Raw genomic sequence first — 18,816 nt, 5'->3', positions numbered from 1 at the left:
TAAAGTGTTACCAACAAAAATGTAAACAAAACAGAGATACCTTGATAATATCCTTCAATGCCTGGTTCAATTTATTCCAGGTTTATGTAAAAAAAATAGCTTGGGAGTTTGGGATCTCTATTCGTGAGTTCTCATGGGACCAGCACTATGATTTCCTGCAATTCTTTTTATCAAGAGAATTTAATACTGGTTTGCAAGCTTGAGAAAAATTAAATACTTTACATTTCCCTACTGGAGTTACCTAATACTTTATGTCTTTATCCTGGGGTGTCCAATCACATTCCTTTAGGGTCATTCCACTCCAAGTTTAACAGGTACAGTGATATAATTCACTACTTCAGGGTCTGGATGGTGATTTAATTGGTTCAATTAAACCATTTAGAACAGGGCTGGAACAAAGACCAGGTGTAGAACGGTAAACTTTGGCCACCCCTGGTCTTTGTCTGTTCTGAATCCTTAAATTGGGAATGAGGGACCTGTTTTCTGTTCTCTATAGATGATGTAGAATAATTAAAACAACTTATAATGTTTTAATGTTGTTATAGTTAGTTAAACTAAATCTGAGGTTCAGTTAAACTGTCCCAATACAACAGTATAATAATTGATCTTAGCATAGGGCTTCTAGTTTCTGGGTTTTATTATTGATCATGTGATGTCCCCTTAAATATATTTTGAGCCGATTCGCATTCTTAATCAAACACTAATTACAAAAAGAAGTTGTTTCTTTTTACCCTCATATCTTGACTGAGTTAACAAACGATGCATGTTTGAACCGGCATTTAGTTCTGGCTCTAATCGGCGGATTCAGCTTATTAATTTCCGCTGCAATAGTGTCTAGTAGTGCGTCGCTAATTTAAACAACCTGGTATTCAGTTGAGGCTTAACAGCTATTAATTAAGGTTTAAAGGAATGGAGAGAGAAGGACAATAAAAACCGAAAACTAGAAGCCCTAATTATGCATATCCAATAGGGGCAGCGTTACAGGGGGCAGGTTCATGGTTACTTTGATGTATCAGATGTTCTTAGAGTTTAAACCTGATTCTGGAGCCCTATTGAGTCCACAGGTTTCCTCTTCAAACATCTAATGACACTTTAAAACGAAGAACAATATAGCTTGGATTGTCCTTCAAACTAAAAATATATCCGTAATAAAAGGCCAAATGAAGGTACTGCACCTTTAATCAATTCTATGTGAACACATATTCCAGAAGTCAATTGGGAGCAAAATCATGGGGGTCAATTATAATTAGCTAACGTTATTCTGTAGGTCAGCAAGGAAGCCAAGTTAATCAATGGAACAGAGTGAGAGAGTCTATGTTAATGTATACAGTGTATTGCCCTCCATTGAGCAGAGCATAACTGTGGACTTAACCTAAAACTTTCGTTCATTGCAACTTTTTTTTGTAAAAGTTCTGCAAAATGGGGTCAACCTAATCTAACTAATGTCAGCTGTGCTGTGAAGTCAGGAAAGCAATATACGTGTATAAGGCTTAGGTCCTACTAGACATGTCATTGATTTGCAGAGTCTACTAACTGGTCTCCAAAGACCAGGACAGACCAGATGGCATGGATTTCCAATTGGAAAGCATGACATCAGCACACAAGTTCGATCTGTGCATGCTGCTGAGTCCCTAAAGAAAATTTAACAATTTAGCAGGTGGCGTCTGCCTTTTACCTGCTAAATTAATTAAACGCATGTTCTAAAGTAATTAAAATCTTCTTGCAGTACCTACTTATACAACTCTAATGCTATAGCCTGTTGTTATTATGAATAATTGCCTCATGCTGTTTAGCATGTATGTATGCATGTGTGACACATTATATATAAAGTATACTGAACTAGTCAACTTATTTTAATGTTTGGTTCTCTGCCAACTTCCTCTTGCAAAGAGATTATTAAAATGAAAGACGTGAACATTACTGCTCCACCACAACACTGTGCAATCTCATTGTATGATTACTTTACAGTGGACAGAAATGATTTTCAGGTGTTCATTTTCTAGGAATAAGTATGTTCATTATTTGTTCCTCATGACTTATGCCTGAGCCCCAAGCAGATTGTCACAAAATAAATTTAACTGAGCATGAAGCCAAAATGTTTACTCAAAGAGCTTTGCTTTTGAGTACAAGACTTTCGGAAATAAATCTTAAGCAGCTTGAAAGCCATGGCCTTATGTATTTTTTTTTTTTTTTACACCATCCTTATAAATATTTCAGAAACAAAGAAACTCATGCTTCAGTTAGCAGTGCAATATATTTGTATGACAAGAGCAATTTTTAAATTTACAATATTCAACAGCCCACTACTAAAACAAACCAAGAAAAGAAAACAATAATTAAGTTGTGACATTTTGCTGGCAAAGGGATGCCCAGCCTGCCTGGGCCTGTGTTTATGCCCATCTCATTCAGCTGTTAGCTGGGGACGGCAAGCGAGTGAATCATGCTGCCATGCTTAAAAGATGCTGATTGCAGTGCTTGTCTGGCCATCCAGAACTTTGTATCAGTGTTAGAGTGATATCAATTTTACGCCTCACTCCATTATTGTGGGTTTGGAGAATGCACACCTGCATTAGGAAGACTGCAGCCTGTCATCCAATCCAGCAAGCTTCACATATCCTCACGTTTCTATTCACGAGAGTCATTACAAAGCATTGCATCCTCCAGAGCAATCTTAAACAATGCACATGCCCTTGAGCAAGATACTTTGACTGTTGACAGTGGCAGCCGAAGGTTTTGAATGCCAGGCTCACATACTGAGAGCTATCAAGCCATAGACATAGAACACCCCACAGGATTTATGAGGTGCGTTTTAGAGCAATTACTGGAGCTGTAGAGGGGGAGGCGTGTAACCAACAACAAGTTTTTGTCATTTTTGATGCTGCTGGAGGTTTCATCCACAATCTGCAATCTAATTGCACATAACAGTCACCAAACAGAAAGCAGCATGTTTACCAGATTGATACAAATATAAACAGCGAGAGTTTTGAAATGAATGGGGCAGTTTAAAATTGAACTGGATGTTTCTGTGATTGTTTGATGTGGCATCAAAAGTCCATTGACACTCTTTGGCAGAAATGTTTGTCTGAAATGGTAGCTTCTTTTTGAAGCTTGTAAGAGTTTAAAAATAATTGTCTCCTCCGGTTTAGCAGGAAAATATTTCATGGTGTATCTCGGCTCCCGCGCCAACCATTCTACATTCACTGTGGTTTTTGCACTCCCTTTCAGTTTCTGTAACGTGACAGTCTAGGATGGGAACTAGAGGTGCACCAGAGTCCCTCATCTGAGTTCCAGAAGCCTCAGTAGAAGGTACCAAGCTCCCTAGTGCTGAGATGGGATTGGGTTTATATACAGTTATCCTGTACAATTGTCCATCTTCTGAGTTTTACAACTGTTGTGTTTCCATAGCCACCAATCATGGTTGAAAAATACCTGCAGGTTGTAAAAACGTGGAAATTATTAGACAGAAAATAGAATGAAGACCTGCTCTGTATCGTTCAACCCCTGAGCCACAATTACCTTTCCTATACCCCAGCACGTTTTAATACCACACAGGCTATCTCTCTCCTGCTGGTAATTCTCCATACAGAGATGAACGCTGTGCTTGTTCTGTGATTTGTTCTGTAAATAGGTGACATCCATGGATTAATGTGGGCTTTTTCTTATCGATTCTGTGTTAGACAGGGCTATGAGGGTCTGGAAAGAAAGCTGAAAGAAGTGTTCATGGAAAGAAGTGGAATCCTGCGACAGCTTTCGAAAACATCAAAGGAGTTGGATGGGATTAAAGGAAACCTGCAGGTTATCTCTTTAGGGTTTTTATTATACTGTATTAATGAAAGATTGTTATCATACAAACAAGCGTTATATTGATAGGGTATTGTGTTTGCACTATTTCAGCTGGAGAATGAAGCCTTTTTTATTCACAGACCAGACTCTGTGCAGCTCTGAACTCAGCTACTGGGTTCATTGTGTGAACATGGTGACTAGTCACTTGCTTCTTGATGATTGCACAAACAAAAGTGTACTTTTGGTTGCATGAGTCAATGAGGCAGTCTTTAATGAACGCCTATATTTTGCAAGAGGTAAAATATCTGTTAATTTTTTACAAAACTAAGCAATGTATTTCATGTTCTCATTGGCACTCTCAATGTGTTTCATTTCAAATTTTCCAATGTTAACATGATTTATTTCTCCTTTGCAAAAAAATAGAAGTGGATTTAAGAATAGAGGAAACGCTTTGAAAATATAGCCCAATATAGCCAGATAGAATCAAAGCAATTACATGTATAATCTTAAACCATAAGCACCTCTCTTATTTCAGTATTCTGAGAATGAATCTTTGAGACTTAATTGCTTTATTTGGAGAAACTATCCAGTGCCCTTTTGTGAACTAAATTTGATACATTACTCCTCTGCTCTCTGCATTTTAAGGCTGTTGATTAATTGCATATGTTTACTATTCCATAAGGTCAACTAAAAGTCCAAACGCACACACAAACACACACCCACACACATCCACACACAACCCCCCCCCCCCACACACACACATTTATTGGCAAAACGCAACTTAGCACAAGCTCTACCTAAGGAAAATATTTTGCTTTTAGAAACTAGTGAACAGGGTAGAGATCATCAGTACTAATAATACTGAAATCGATAGAATAACATTATTTATTTATATAATTATTTATTTATTTAAATTTATTTTATCCAAAAATGTCTTAAAGGGTACCTGCATGGATCTCTCAGAATTACATTTCCTATCATAGTCCTTCTCACTGGTAAATCCATCTCAGTTACCTATGTGAGCAGGAGGATGATGGGAAAAGTAGTTCTGAGAGGTCTATGTGGGTACATGTGAAGCCATCTTGAGGCAGGGAATGCAATTTAAAAGTAAAAAAAATATATATTTAAAATAATACACACACCTTACGTAAACAGTTGTAGCAACACATGGGAACATGTAACACAATGAAATAAAAAGGACTTTATAAACCCTTTAAATTTGACTGCTCTCTAAATCCCAGTTCTCCGCATATATCAACATCAAATATCTGTGCTGGTCAGCAAGTAGACCGGCATATTTTCTCAGACATCATTTTCTATTTCCTGCAATCAACAGCTTAGTTCTTGGGCCGCTTTTGATTTCTTTTGATTTCACCTGGAATGTTCTTACAAAATCCAATTCATCACTTCCTATGGGTGTCCTCTCGGGTCTGGATAATTGCTCTGAATTTGTGATAATGTGAATTATGCTTGCTCGTTGATTTAATAACTTTTACAGCCTACGGATCCCATAATGCCTCATAGTTCTGGACTTGTAAAGTCTGAGAGCAATCAGCAGCACCATTTCACGTTCTCTTATTATAATCAATTAATGTGACACATGGTAATGCTTGATCACCCCCCCCCCCACCACCACCACCTTATTCTTGTATATTCCTTATTGGGGTGTCTTAGTACTGGCATTGTGTTTCAGGATTGTTCTCACTTCCACACAAAGACACAGGCAGTGCTGGATAAAGCCATGTTCTTAGTCCAAGGTGACAAGACTCCCCCCCCCCCCCCCCCCCAGGGCTTCTTTTGTAAACTTCCAGCCTTGTTGCACTCCAAGTCAGAGTGAAAACCAGTCTGATAGGATTCAAATGACAAAGCATTCTTGGACTGCATTTATCTGTACTATTTGTGTTTCATTATGTTGACATAAGTTCCTTTCATACAACCTGTCAGTGTTTTGAATATGTATTTAAACGATAACCACACTTTACCAAGTGGGTAATGGACACCCTGTGTTTTGTTTTGTTTATCACAGTCTCTGAAAAATGATGAAGCGGTGGCAAAGAAAGATGTACAGCGAATTCTGGCTTTGAGCCAGAAGCAAAGGTAAAAAAAAAAAAAATAACATTTTAAATGTAAAAAACAGTAAAATAAGCACATAAATAAATAATATATAACCTGTCTTCCATTCATTCAGTTGCTCCATGTTATCATTTCCTTGTCTGCCGTCATCAAACAACTGTTTTATCGTTCCTTTGCTCATGAAAATTATTCATTCCAGCTCCCTTTCTGATATCCTCTCCACCCTGTACGATGAATCATGGGAATGTAACATCCTTTACAACTCATGAATATATATATTATTTAAAGTATATAAAAAGACATATTATGTCTTTGTTGCCTTGGCTGTGTTCTGTAGCAGGCCTCTAGAGGAGAAACAGTGGGCTTTCATTCTATTGGGTTTGCCATTATGTGTCTTAGGATACTCAGATCGTTGTAGATGAAATGAGTTTAAAAGCTGCCTTTGCAGTATCCTGTTTTCTTGTGCCTTGTATTTGGTGTAACGAACACCCACGTTGTTCTGTTCTTTACCATGAAAACAAACAACCCAGTTACAATTAGTATCATTATTATAAAAGATAGACAGTGCTGATTATAGTTCAGTTGGATCAAATAGTTATATTCTCCTGGGAAATTAAGCAAACCGCTAATTCTGGCAGGGAACTCACTTTAACCGTAGATCAAATCACATAAACGTGTCTGTGTATTTATAACACCCTTCCCCACCTGACATGTCACCCCTAATATTTCCCTTAACAAATAAAGTTAGGAACAATGGCGCTGTTCCTCTCTATTCTCCCTGTCACAGATGATGTGCTATTTCAGTCCAAATTCCACCCACCCCCCTCACCCCCCACAGCCACACAGAAATAGAACGGAATAAAGCTCTGTTGGAGGTTTTGTAATGTAGACTTCCATCATTGACCTGTCAATACTGACTCCTGTCTGTCAGTGACCTGTCAATACTGACTCCTGTGAGTCCTTAAAGCTGCTACCTGACTCCTGCCCAGAGCTAGGAGATGAATGCTTATCAGATCAGCAGCTCAATACAGATAGACATCAGTGAAGACTCATCACTTTCCAGTCTAGGGACTCTCACTTATAGCAGTGCATTTATATAGTAGTTACTTAGTAAACACGTGTGTACTTATATAAAAAAGTAAGCCTTTTAGTGCCTGACTCTTCATTGAAAAATCATTAAAACCTTTTAGTTGTGCACCGGGTTGATGGTACAGGCACAGAATCCCATGTCAGCTAAAAACTTTACAAACGGTGAATGATTTATTACGGATTTATTGCGCTGAAAATTGAAAAATTGAAAATGAGAAACCCTAAAGAATACAACTTTAAAAAAAAAAAGAATAAAGGTTCTTTGTATTCATGATGTGAGCTGTGCTGATGCTAAACTCCATTGATTCCCATGTGGTATTGTGTGGAAGTATCTTGAGAAATTAATAACAGATCCTTGATAACAGTGCTTATGGGCCAAACACCTTGAATGTAAATGAAACAGCGGGTGTCATGCAGAGTATTGACATTGCTGTCTGACTGCCTTTCTTCTGTTCCAATAAGGGAGGAGATGAAGTCCCTCCAGGAAGCCTTGCAGAAACAGCTTAATGAAGCCGCAGAGAAAGCCGAGAAGCAGCAGGCTACAGTAAGTGTCCTCAAACCCTCTGTGCATATTTCCAATGCACTTAGTTTGCTTCTCCATTATTAAGCCTTTTGATGGGTTCTGCATATAGCTGTCCTGTCTAGCAAACTGTGTATGTGCTGTGGGTTATGTAATGGATACTGTTTACAACTCTATGTTAATATAATGCTTTGATGGATGCATGACAAGATATGAACTATATACATGTTTGTTGTTGCATTATATCTTACTTAGACACACACACACACACACACACACACACACACACACATGCATAAAGTATTTGGTAATTAGTGTCTCTAATTACTCCGTAGTTGCATTGTGGTTACTTAGTAAGCACATGTGTACTTATGCATAGTTACAATGTTATTATGTATAGTTACAGTGTACTTAATGTCTACATTTTTGCATGATATAACCTTAGTCCTAACTCTAATCCTATTCATAACCCTAAACTTAACTCTAAACCTAACCCTAACCCTTTTCTGATACAATTGTGTACTTACATATATCGTGCAAAAAAATGTACACATTAAGTACATTGTAACTATGCATAATAACATTGTAATTGAGTGTTAGTACACATGCATTAACTAAGTAACTATTATGTAAATACACAGTGATTAGAGACATTTAATGTAATGTGTTACCCAAGATTCACTAATGTTTTAGTCCCTGTTAAAACTTTCTAATCAGCTGTACAATTCTTGGGTGAGTTTTAAAGCTGCAACTGGATTTTGAGACACTGCACTGGGATGTGAAGTACTAACTTGTATTTTGTACAGTGGGCTCACAGCAGTATTGTCAGGTCAGGTGCAGACCAGACGGGTGACGGATGAGGGATATACTGTAGGCATCTGATCTTAGTTCAGTAGGCAGATTGGGACATTCCAAAAACAAACAAAGAAACAAAAAAACTGCTAGACTTTAATTATCCACAGTTCATTTACGAAAACTATTAGGAATGATTAATAAATAACACAGACACATTATGGAGCTATGTTTTTCTACTGAACTGAACAATCCATGACTTCAAGACTTTGATCATCATAAATACTGTAGGGCATTGCATGAAACATTGCTTTACTTGGCATATTTTCCATCTAGTATTAACATGTCAAGTTACTAAAGCAGTGTGCTGATAAAAAAAAAAAAAAAAAAAAAACATGTTTCAAAACATGTTTCATCAATGTTTCATAGGGAGTTGATATTGGCTAGTTAGAGTGTCTGTCTGCAGCTGTAACTAGCAAATCAAGGTAGTCAGAAGGAATGGAAAATGTCAAAGCTGGCTACTAATAATTAGCTTGATGATGTTGTCTCATATGTATTGTTATTATTTTCCATAATGATAATGCAGCCGAAGCAACTTTTATAGAACACAGAGTTAGTAGTTTAAATGATTTCTTCCACTTCATTATTACGTTGCTAAAGAAACCAATCTTATTTCATAAGCGGATAAATGCTACAGTGATTCAGCTGCGATGCTGCAGCCAGCTGTGCAATGTTTTGAATCATCCTGGGAGAATTGTCTGCTGCAGATGGAATTATTGACAACAGCGATTCAAATAGCCACTGATAGCACAGGGACTGTGCCAGCCGCTGCTGTTTCTGAACCAACATGTCTTCACAGCTGAACATGGCACAAGACTAAGGGTGCAATTAAAGTAATTTAAATCCTTGAATTATTATTATTATATTATTATTATTATTATTATTATTATTATTATTATTATTATTATTATAATAATAATAATAATAATAATAATAATAATAATAATAATAATAATAATAATAATAATAGTAGTAGCTAAATAAATTATGCATATGCAAATACAGATGAATAAATGATCAACATATATGCATAAATCTCTTTTTAGTTAGACTAGTAGATATTTTGAAATCTGCATGCTGCACAATTCTAATGTGCCCAATTATATTACCTTCGTTTTTCTCTCCAAGTTAGAATGCCCAATTATATTCGCCCACAGCAGCAATCCCCTGTACAGCTCAAGAAAAATGAAGGTCAGTGTCTGTGTTCCAATCCCTCAACCAAGCCAACTGACTCATTACATCTTGGAGTTCTACAGTGGTATCCAGCAAGCTAGATGGCAAAGGTCAGCTCAGCAGGTGTCCACTTTTAGCTCAACAGGCACCTGGCCAGTAGGGTCTCCTGTAATGTGACGAGGAGTAACAGTCCTTGACAAATATGCCTCCCTAACCTTCAGGAGCCAATGCAATCCCTTAAGAAATACACAAGACGGCTCTTTAAAAATGATAGCATATCTACAATACTAGCTATATGCTGTCATTGAAATATAGTAGAAACTCAAAATTACAATCCATACACTTACAAACTGACCAATTAACACCTTGAACCAAATGAAACCACGAACAGCAGCTTCAGGGCACTGCAAAAGACATATCAGAGTCATGGAATTTAACCAGTTAGACACAGATTCTATGGCTATTCTTTAGTTTAAAGGTGCACAGTTTTACTTTTATTTTACTGTATCAATTGAAATGAGAGTTAAGCAACAGTTTTTAGCCACAGTATGATATTTTTTTCTGTATTTCATGGTGAAATATTGTATAGTCTATGTGCCTCTTTGGTTCTATCATTCTAATAGCCTTCCTGCTCCTCCACTGGGCTCCGTAAGTCTTCTGGCTTTTAAAGATTATATTCCTGCATGGTAAGGTTGTCTCTTAATCTTTTTCATTTTTACTAAAAGATCAATTTCCTAAAGGCTGAGATGGAAAGGAAGACGAAAATAATCAAAGACTTGCAGCAGGAGGTAAGAGTGACATCCCTTATAATCCCCTTTAGTTTAATAACTGTATTGCCACTGCAAAGAGTGTGAATATCAAACTCCTGCAATACCTCTGAGATTTCTCTCTCTGTCTCTCTCTCTCTCTCTCTCTCTCTCTCCTCAGAGCACTCTCCTCCTCTCTCTCTCTATATATATATATATATAGAGTATATATATATATATATATATATATATATATATAAAAAGGAAGTTTGATAAACTGAAACTAACTATTTTACTTTTGAGTGATAAAATGGTCAGCTTCCGCCTTGTTCACCAGTCGAAGGCGGAAGAAATCCTATTTGACCATCTTTAAATAAACAAATTTAAATTAATTAAAAAAATACAATGTTAATATATATTATATATATTATATATATTATATATATATATATATATATATAATATATATATATATATATATATATATATATATATATATATATATATATATATATATATATATATATATATATATATATATATATATATATATATATATATATATATATATATATATATATATATCTTTGTTTTGTTCATGTTTTGGCTTGGAATACAGTTATTACTGGAAGCATGGCTCTCTGAAACTGCTGTCTTTATCAAAGGCACAAGTAGCTGAAAAGGCTGTACTGAGTTCAGTTCCCTTTCTTGGGGTCAGAATCACAATGGAATCTGTGCATCTCAGATTGAAACAACGCGTTGCTTTACAATGTCTGTTAAAAAGACAGAGAAGCAAATAATCCCCTACAATGTTTTGCACACAGCTGTGCAGCCAGTGACTGTGAATGCTATTTGACTTCTATAGCATCAGCCTAATTGCTGTAGAAACAATATGGGGAACTAATTGCATACAGGTTTTATATCTTTTGTGTGCTTGTCTATTCACAGAACAAAAGCCTAAAGAACAAACTCCTGTCAGGCAGCAAGCTCTGTGGTATCCATGCAGAGGAGGTAGGAGACAATCTTTGTTTCTTCTCTATATAACATCAACCATTTCCCAAGCCAGCATCCTCAGCAAACATAATCATCAAGTGCTGAACGTACAAGTAGCCCTTTTATAAAGTTATCGTGTTGCACCGGACCCCTGCTAGTCACCTAGGTGTGAACGCATTACATTATACAGTGGAGGCAAAAGTATAATAAAATCATTTTATACCATTGCAATTGTATTGTAACAACATGAAAATGTAGAACTTGAAATTGTTTTATATACAATGGGTTTATTTTGTGATCAATTTTACTGTGGGATTCAGCATTTTGTAATGGTGTCTTTGAACCCCCTTATCCCAGAGCCTCCCGCACTGAAGAAAACTCAATGTGAACTAGTTCAGCCTACTCTTTTTATGTAGTTATGCATGTCTAGAATGGAAACTGCACTCCACAGAAACTGCAGAGAAAATATCCCCTGTTCAAATGTACATTGCACGTGTATTAAATCCCTCCTAAAATGAGACTTAAGTGATTCAATACCATTGGAAGCCTTCTGAGCTGCAGTTTGCATTTGCCCTGTGTTGGGAGCTGTTTGCCTCTGAGGTGCAAAAGGCAACATGCTTCGCAAACTCTGCTTGCACTTGAAACAACAGTGACAGATTGAGAGTGTGTGTGTGTGCTGTGTGTGTGTGTGTGTGTGTGTGTGTGTGTGTGTGTGTGAGTGCACACGTATGTGTGCATGCACTGGTTTGTTTTTCTCCTACTGAAAAGGTTTTCTTTGCAAATTGAGGCTGTTCCCTGGAAAACTGACAATAGCTCCTAAAAGACTAATGGAAAATCAACAAGTGATCCAAAAGCAATTTTGATATTTAAATGAAGCCAATTCACATTTTCTTATCTTGTTCCTGCAGTCCAAAAAAATCCAGGCTCAGCTGAAGGAGCTGCGCTACGGCAAAAAGGATTTGATTTTTAAGGTAAGGGCAGGAATGCTCTTGTTGAAATCATTGCTGGATTAAGGTTGGCCTTTTGACTGATAGTTACAAGACTCATTTCTACGTATTGCTGATGCACAGCTAAAGTTGCTTTACACTTCTGGTACACCTAACTTAAGCTGCCACTTTTCAAGTGCAAAGAATAGAGAACTCTGTAAAACCACTGCCAGGGCAAGGGCAAGGACAAGGGCAATGAATATACAACGTTAAACAAATGGATTACTGTGCAGCTAGGGATTTTGACAATGTGGTAAAACTTAATTAAGGGGCAGGTTTACGAAGATGGGCCAGTCGCAGCACAAACATTTTCGTTGCAATACTTAGCAAAGTATATATTTTGTTGTATGTACTAAGAGAAAATATGTTAATGAAAAGAGCCACAATATATTAATTTAAATATCTGTTGTGTCTCATTCGCAAGATCACTATTGCGAAAGTCATGAGACATTGTTCAAATAAATAGTGGGAGTTTGTTGTAGCAGAGTGTGCCCGAAGGATAACGTCTATACAAGGGTGCAAGAATCAAAACAACATTGGGTTTTTTAGGAGGTGTCCACGTTGTTTTTTTTTTTTTTTTTACTTTATCCTGTAGGCTGTCGTATGGTAACACAAAATAAATCATGCTGCTCTACTGTACACTGCTCTACTGTTGGTGTACAATGTGAATAAAATATTATTTTAAATTGAAGCTAAATGATTTTAGCGTTTTCTTTATTATTATTATTATTATTATTATTATTTTGGCAGCCTAGACAATTAACACAAAATAAGACCATGATGCCGCATTATTATTATTATTATTATTATTATTATTATTATTATTATTATTATTAACTTGGCAGCCTAGACAATTAACACAAAATAAGACCATGATGCCGCATTGACAAGTTATGACACTTAAAGCAGTACAGTCAGTTCTCGGTAATACGAATTTCAAAGGACTAGCAATAAATTCTGCATTATACCACTAATTCATATTATCATTAGTAGTTGTGGCAGGACGTAAACCCTGCACAAAGGAAATATATAGTTTATTGTAAGTTTTTGGGTTAATTGTTAATAGATTGATTTAATTAATTGTTTAGCTGCTGTGGTGCTCTGCCGGGGACGATTACCTGTCTGGGTGGAGCAGCAGCTGAAAGCAATCAGCTGTTCCAGCAGGCAGGGGGTTGTGTCTCTACATAGCGTCAGTATAAAAACATAGCGATCACTGTGATCGAGGCTGTTGCAAGGCCTGCTGTTTTCACGGCACCTTTGATTTATAGTTTGTTGTACTATGTTTTATTTTCAGTGTTTTTACAGTCTTGTACCATCTTCTGTGCACTACCATAATTACACAGTTGTAGCTGAAAACAGTTAGAGTTATGTTTAGAGTTAGGTTTCAAGTTAGAGTTAGAGTTATGGTTAGGGTTAGATTTAGGGTTAGGATTATGGTTCTATCGTGCAAAAAGATTTATCGTTAAGTACATTTTAACTATACATGATAGCATTGCAGTTATGTATAAGTACACATGCACTTACTAAGTAACTACTATGTAAATACATAGTGATTAGAGACACCTAATGCAAAGTGTTACCGACAGCATATCAACATGACAGTCTTTTTTTTTTTTTGTCAGTTTGTAAAGTTTTGCTAGAAAGACACTTTTAAGGGGGAGATTTAGGCTGGCTGTGCTTCACATATATTTATGAGCTTTTACGCATAATTGAACCCATAGATTATTTTGTACAAAGGCATCAAGTGGTACTTATTCAAGTGAACGATGTGTGCAAATGCTCATTAGACAGCAAAGACACCTGAAAACTCATTTGGCTATCATCTGCCAGAAAACGCGGTCATAATAAAATATATGATACATGAGCATTTGTTTGGATGACTGCTTCCAAACTCATATACACCGCTCTGTTCTAAAATGCAAGTGGCTATTAAGTTTTCATTTCAGCAGGAGATAGAATTTTACGGTTTACATCTGTTCAATTGCTGTCCTCGTTCTGAATTATTCTTTTATCTCTCCATTTCAGCATGATTACACACTAATAGCTTTTTCTAAGAATGGTAAGCATTCCTTTTAGGTAATGTATCGAATATAAGGTGTGTCTGGAGTCCTAGTGAACTCACTAACACTGTGACACAGCATCACTTACAGAAAGTTACCTGCAGTAACATGCTATTGAGACTTGAACGAAATAAATCTGCAAATCAATGGAATTATTATTTTGTCTATCTCTACCGTATATGTGTTTAAATGTCTTTTGCAACAGTAAGGAAAGCTGTAGATATTCTGGTATGACTTAGCATAGAGATGTTTTTTTCATTTGTAAATGTGTTATTACATAGTAAATGAATTATAAAAAATACATATACACACGTGTAATTATATTGTAATTACAACATACGCAAAAAACTGCCAACCCTTTTTCATTTTGTTAAAAAGTACCTTGTTGCATTTTAACAATTTTTTATACTCCTTAATGATTATATATATAGTTATATAATAGTTGCCCTGCCCCTGAATTAAAACAACATCTATGCATTATCAAATAGCTACATAGGTAGGAAAGTTAACATGGTAGAACACAGTGACTAAATGGGATAGATGTTAAACAAACGCTGATCTGCAGGAGTGGGGGACAATGCGATAGTCAGCATATTACAATCATGTGTATTTATTTCTTTCTCTTTTTTTCTGCAACAGGGGCAGCAGCTCACAGATCTGGAGCTTAAACTAACTGCGGCTAAGAAGGAGTTAGAGAAGGCAGCACTAGACAAGGTACAGCAGCAGCGTTTAATGATTTAAAGGCCCCTCACATGGCTTTGCAAAGAAATGGTAACACAAAAACCCTTATCTTGGATCCCTAGAGGCAGAGAATCCCCTCTAACACCCTTCTGTTTTACAGTGCAGGCCCGAATGATAACCTGCTCTTTTCCTCTACAACGTCACAGCTAGACTGAACACAGGGTTTCGCGTTGTCATATTTGTGTCTATGCGTGACTGTGTTCTGTTTTCAGTTTTCTGATGCAATTTCAGAAAAATAAATACATTCCTGCCAACAGGATATTAATAATAATAATAATAATAATAATAATAATAATAATAATAATAATAATAATAATAATAATAATACAACTTCAAAACTTCAAGTTTTGAAAATGTACCCTCAAGTGCTGAGGGAATGGTGCTTTTATCCAGAAGAATGCACATATAAAGCTAATGCAGCAAGATAAACAGACAGACCCAAGTCACCCCCCACCCCCTTAAGAGCTTCACCAAATACAAAGAATATGAAATTTGTCATTAAGGTTTCTTTTTTTAATAATAAAACTCAGAAACTGAATCATAATCATACAAATCAAAAAGGAACAATATTGCATGTCAACCAAAACTCATTCTGCATTTTTGGAAAGTCTAGTAAGGTTTTAACTGCAAGTTGGAATTATGGTAGCCACTAACTAACAACCTAAAAATTACAAAAAAAATTTCCACCCACTTCTTAAATATTAATTTAGCCTTTTAATTGATTTATGGACCATTAGTTAAGTAACAATAACAACGCACATTTTAAATGAACCCTGAACTACGACGTTAATTTTGCGAGATGGCTTATTAAAACATTACCTGTCCCCATAAATGACTAGGGGCCTGATCTTCGATCTTCGCGCAATCCCCTCGCTAAATTTGTGCCTCGCAAAAAAAATAGTGCTTTGGCACAAAATAAGAGATATTCCAAAATGGCACAAATGGCACAGCATTGGAATATAGCAGTTTTTTTAGCAATTCAAAAATCTGTTGCATTCACAAGTCTGCGCATTCACTATCAGAATAGCAACTGCACACAACAGCCAAGCAAGAATGCAGAATGATGGACAGTCACCATTAGTAATGGGATTATCCTGACAAGCTGCTGTCTTTGGTGTCGCCACAGTATGTACCGATATGACAGCTTGGCGCATACCTTTGAATATACCAGGATCACACATATTGTCGGCCACTCCCCCCATATTGCGCAATGCATACATTTCATTTCTGCACAGCGCAGAATGGATTGTGACTTGCAAAAGGACATTTCGAATATGGCAACTTGGCACATTTTCAGCACAACGGTCATTTGTGACATGCATACCCCTCTGCGCGGTGTGCAAACCTTTAGAATATCGGGCCCCATAAGTGTAAGGTCCTAATGACCCCAGTGACTTGCTATCTTTAAATGTAAACGCATTCTGTTTGTTACAATTCTGAATGGTACCTCTGAGAACCGTACTGTAAGTCACAAAAAAAGACATGATTGTGATAGAAATCTGTATGTACTGTAATCGCTGCATCACTCTAGCAATCAACTTTTGAAAAAAAAAAAAAAAAAAACACTTTTTAAATTAATCATGATTTAAAGCTGAATAGGGCACGTTGTGTATTGTCAAAAACAGCAAGCTTTCAGAACATGTTGAAGATAACTACTCAATTATTCTATATGCACTCTATATGCAATTAAGAGCCACTTTAATACAATGCAAAGGGTACACAATTTCTCTCTGCTGCATTTCATATCCCACGAGTTCCCTGCATAAAAAGGTCTGTTCCCTGAAATATTAGAAAAATGAGTCTCTAGTTAAATCTTGCCATGTGTAGTTAGAAGCTTGCAAGACACATCCAAAACTTTGTAATAGGCAGTTTCTCTGGAGTCCAATAATCATATGACAAAAAATGTCATATGGGTTGAATAAGATGGCGTTACAGCCTTCTTTATGGAATTAGATTACTTTTACATTTAAATATATTCAGGTGGGTATAGTGAACACATTTTTAAAATATATATTAAAATAACAGATGGTACTGAAACAGTCACAATCTCAATAATAAAAATCTTTATGGAAAGCAGACTCCACTTATATTATTTTCACGGTAGGCTGTACCTCGGTTGCAATGCACACTATAGATATGGACAATTCTGCAACAAATTCCTCCAGGATTTTATATATTCTAAGATTAGGATTAAAGATCTAGCTAGATAATTACTTCAATATTTTAGAGTTAAGTGTTCCTTGAAGACAGCAGTATAATCAGGCAGGAATCGTTGAATCATTTAAAGGCCTTGAACTATCTTATCAAATCTATGTTTAGTGGCTGGCGTAATGGGAGAATATTGGAAAACTATAACACAAGGGAGTCTGCTCTTAATAGTGAAGGATTTCCAAGAACAAGACTTAACTCTGCTCGGGTTGGCCAGCTGCCTGGACTAAATGTCCTGCCTCAAAGTCACTGTCACTTTAAATGTGACAAACAGGGTCCTCGGACTGAATTTAAATGATGTGAAATGAAGCCATCAGAATGGGCGTCCTTGTAGATTGCCAGAGTCAGGTAGTGTCACTTTTGTTGTGCCACTCACAATGTCACCCGCTGATGAAATGACGGATGACCTCGGTTCCAAGTAAAAACAAAAAAAGGAAAAATTTAATTTAAAAAAGGGGGCAAATAACAAAACAAAGCGGTGACAAGCACACTGATAAATACGTTACATTCCTTTTCATTCTTTTGGTGAGTGCAAGTCACAAAGGGAATAGATTTGAGTTTAAATGCATCCATCTTTAAGCAGCGTTTGATTTCTCATTTGGCACAGGAATCACAGCTGAAGGCCCTGAAGGAGACAGTACATCTCTGCCTGTCGTCGGTTCTGCACAATCAGCCTCCCACTGCGAATCGAATCCCTTCAAAGCCATCGGAGAGGTTGACGTCCCCGCTCACAAACAGCTCCGGAGTTCTGTTCCTGCAGCCACACACCAAGGTAGTATGCCGCAAGTATATTGAACAGTTTCAAACAAGCTTCTTCTCCAGCATGCATGTGTTCATCCTGCAGGTCCACTCAAGCAGAGATGAATGGGATTTAAAATGCATTAAAAGATACAATAGATTTTAAGATACAATTGTAGCCTTTTAGGATATCTCAGGGGCTACAGAGAGAGAAATGGCCTGATAGACAGGTGTGTCTGCAAAGAAAAGAGTATTTATCCAATCATCGCAACATCAGTGTATAGCTGTTTTAATTATTTCAGTTTTACTGCAAGCTTAGTTAATTATATCCTATCTTGTACAGCATATCTTATCTCTAATTAAGCTATTGTTATTCATGTATCTGTTATTCTACCATTTTAGTGCAAGTAAGTTATTTGCTGTAGATTGATACTGATGTAAGTTGTATCAAGCAAAGTCCATACTAGGCCAGGAATCAAGTTCTTACATGAACCCTAATCATGTGGCTCAATTAGCAAGTTCAATTATAAAAATAATTATATCAAATTCCTGCTCTGGAATGCACTGGAAGAGCCATATGTCTGAATCACTTTCCTGAAGTGCCAATTTAAATTTGAATGAAAGATGAAGAATTCTGTTTATTACTGATTACAGCTTGGTAGGTCCAGACTACATTAGCTTCACCTTAAGGGCTCCCTCAATGCACTACTGTCCTTGAACTTATTTTAATTAACACAATCTCAGAGAAATTGTACAGTTTCAAATATAGTTCTAAGTTAAGGCATATGACGATTTGTTGTTTCTAATGGGAGTGTCATTGTAATCTTTCTCCAAAGATACGACATTTTTCTTGG

At 36.6% G+C, this 18,816-nt stretch overlaps 1 protein-coding gene across 3 annotated transcripts in view; it reads left to right on the top strand.

Moving 5' to 3' along the window:
* Positions 1-18,816, top strand: part of LOC121330418 (leucine zipper protein 2-like) — a 70,344-nt gene that overhangs the window by 38,003 nt on the left and 13,525 nt on the right. For all 3 annotated transcript variants that reach the window (XM_041276930.1, XM_041276929.1, XM_041276932.1), the window contains exons 2-9: positions 3,678-3,795; positions 5,810-5,880; positions 7,408-7,489; positions 10,216-10,278; positions 11,185-11,247; positions 12,138-12,200; positions 14,915-14,989; positions 17,832-17,996. In XM_041276930.1, the coding sequence (XP_041132864.1) occupies positions 3,678-3,795; positions 5,810-5,880; positions 7,408-7,489; positions 10,216-10,278; positions 11,185-11,247; positions 12,138-12,200; positions 14,915-14,989; positions 17,832-17,996 (700 nt within the window). The remainder of the gene's footprint in view (positions 1-3,677; positions 3,796-5,809; positions 5,881-7,407; positions 7,490-10,215; positions 10,279-11,184; positions 11,248-12,137; positions 12,201-14,914; positions 14,990-17,831; positions 17,997-18,816) is intronic.

The sequence above is a fragment of the Polyodon spathula genome, chromosome 17, assembly GCF_017654505.1.
Source record: "Polyodon spathula isolate WHYD16114869_AA chromosome 17, ASM1765450v1, whole genome shotgun sequence".
Lineage (NCBI taxonomy): Eukaryota > Metazoa > Chordata > Actinopteri > Acipenseriformes > Polyodontidae > Polyodon > Polyodon spathula.
This window is presented reverse-complemented; position numbering and strand designations above follow the sequence as displayed.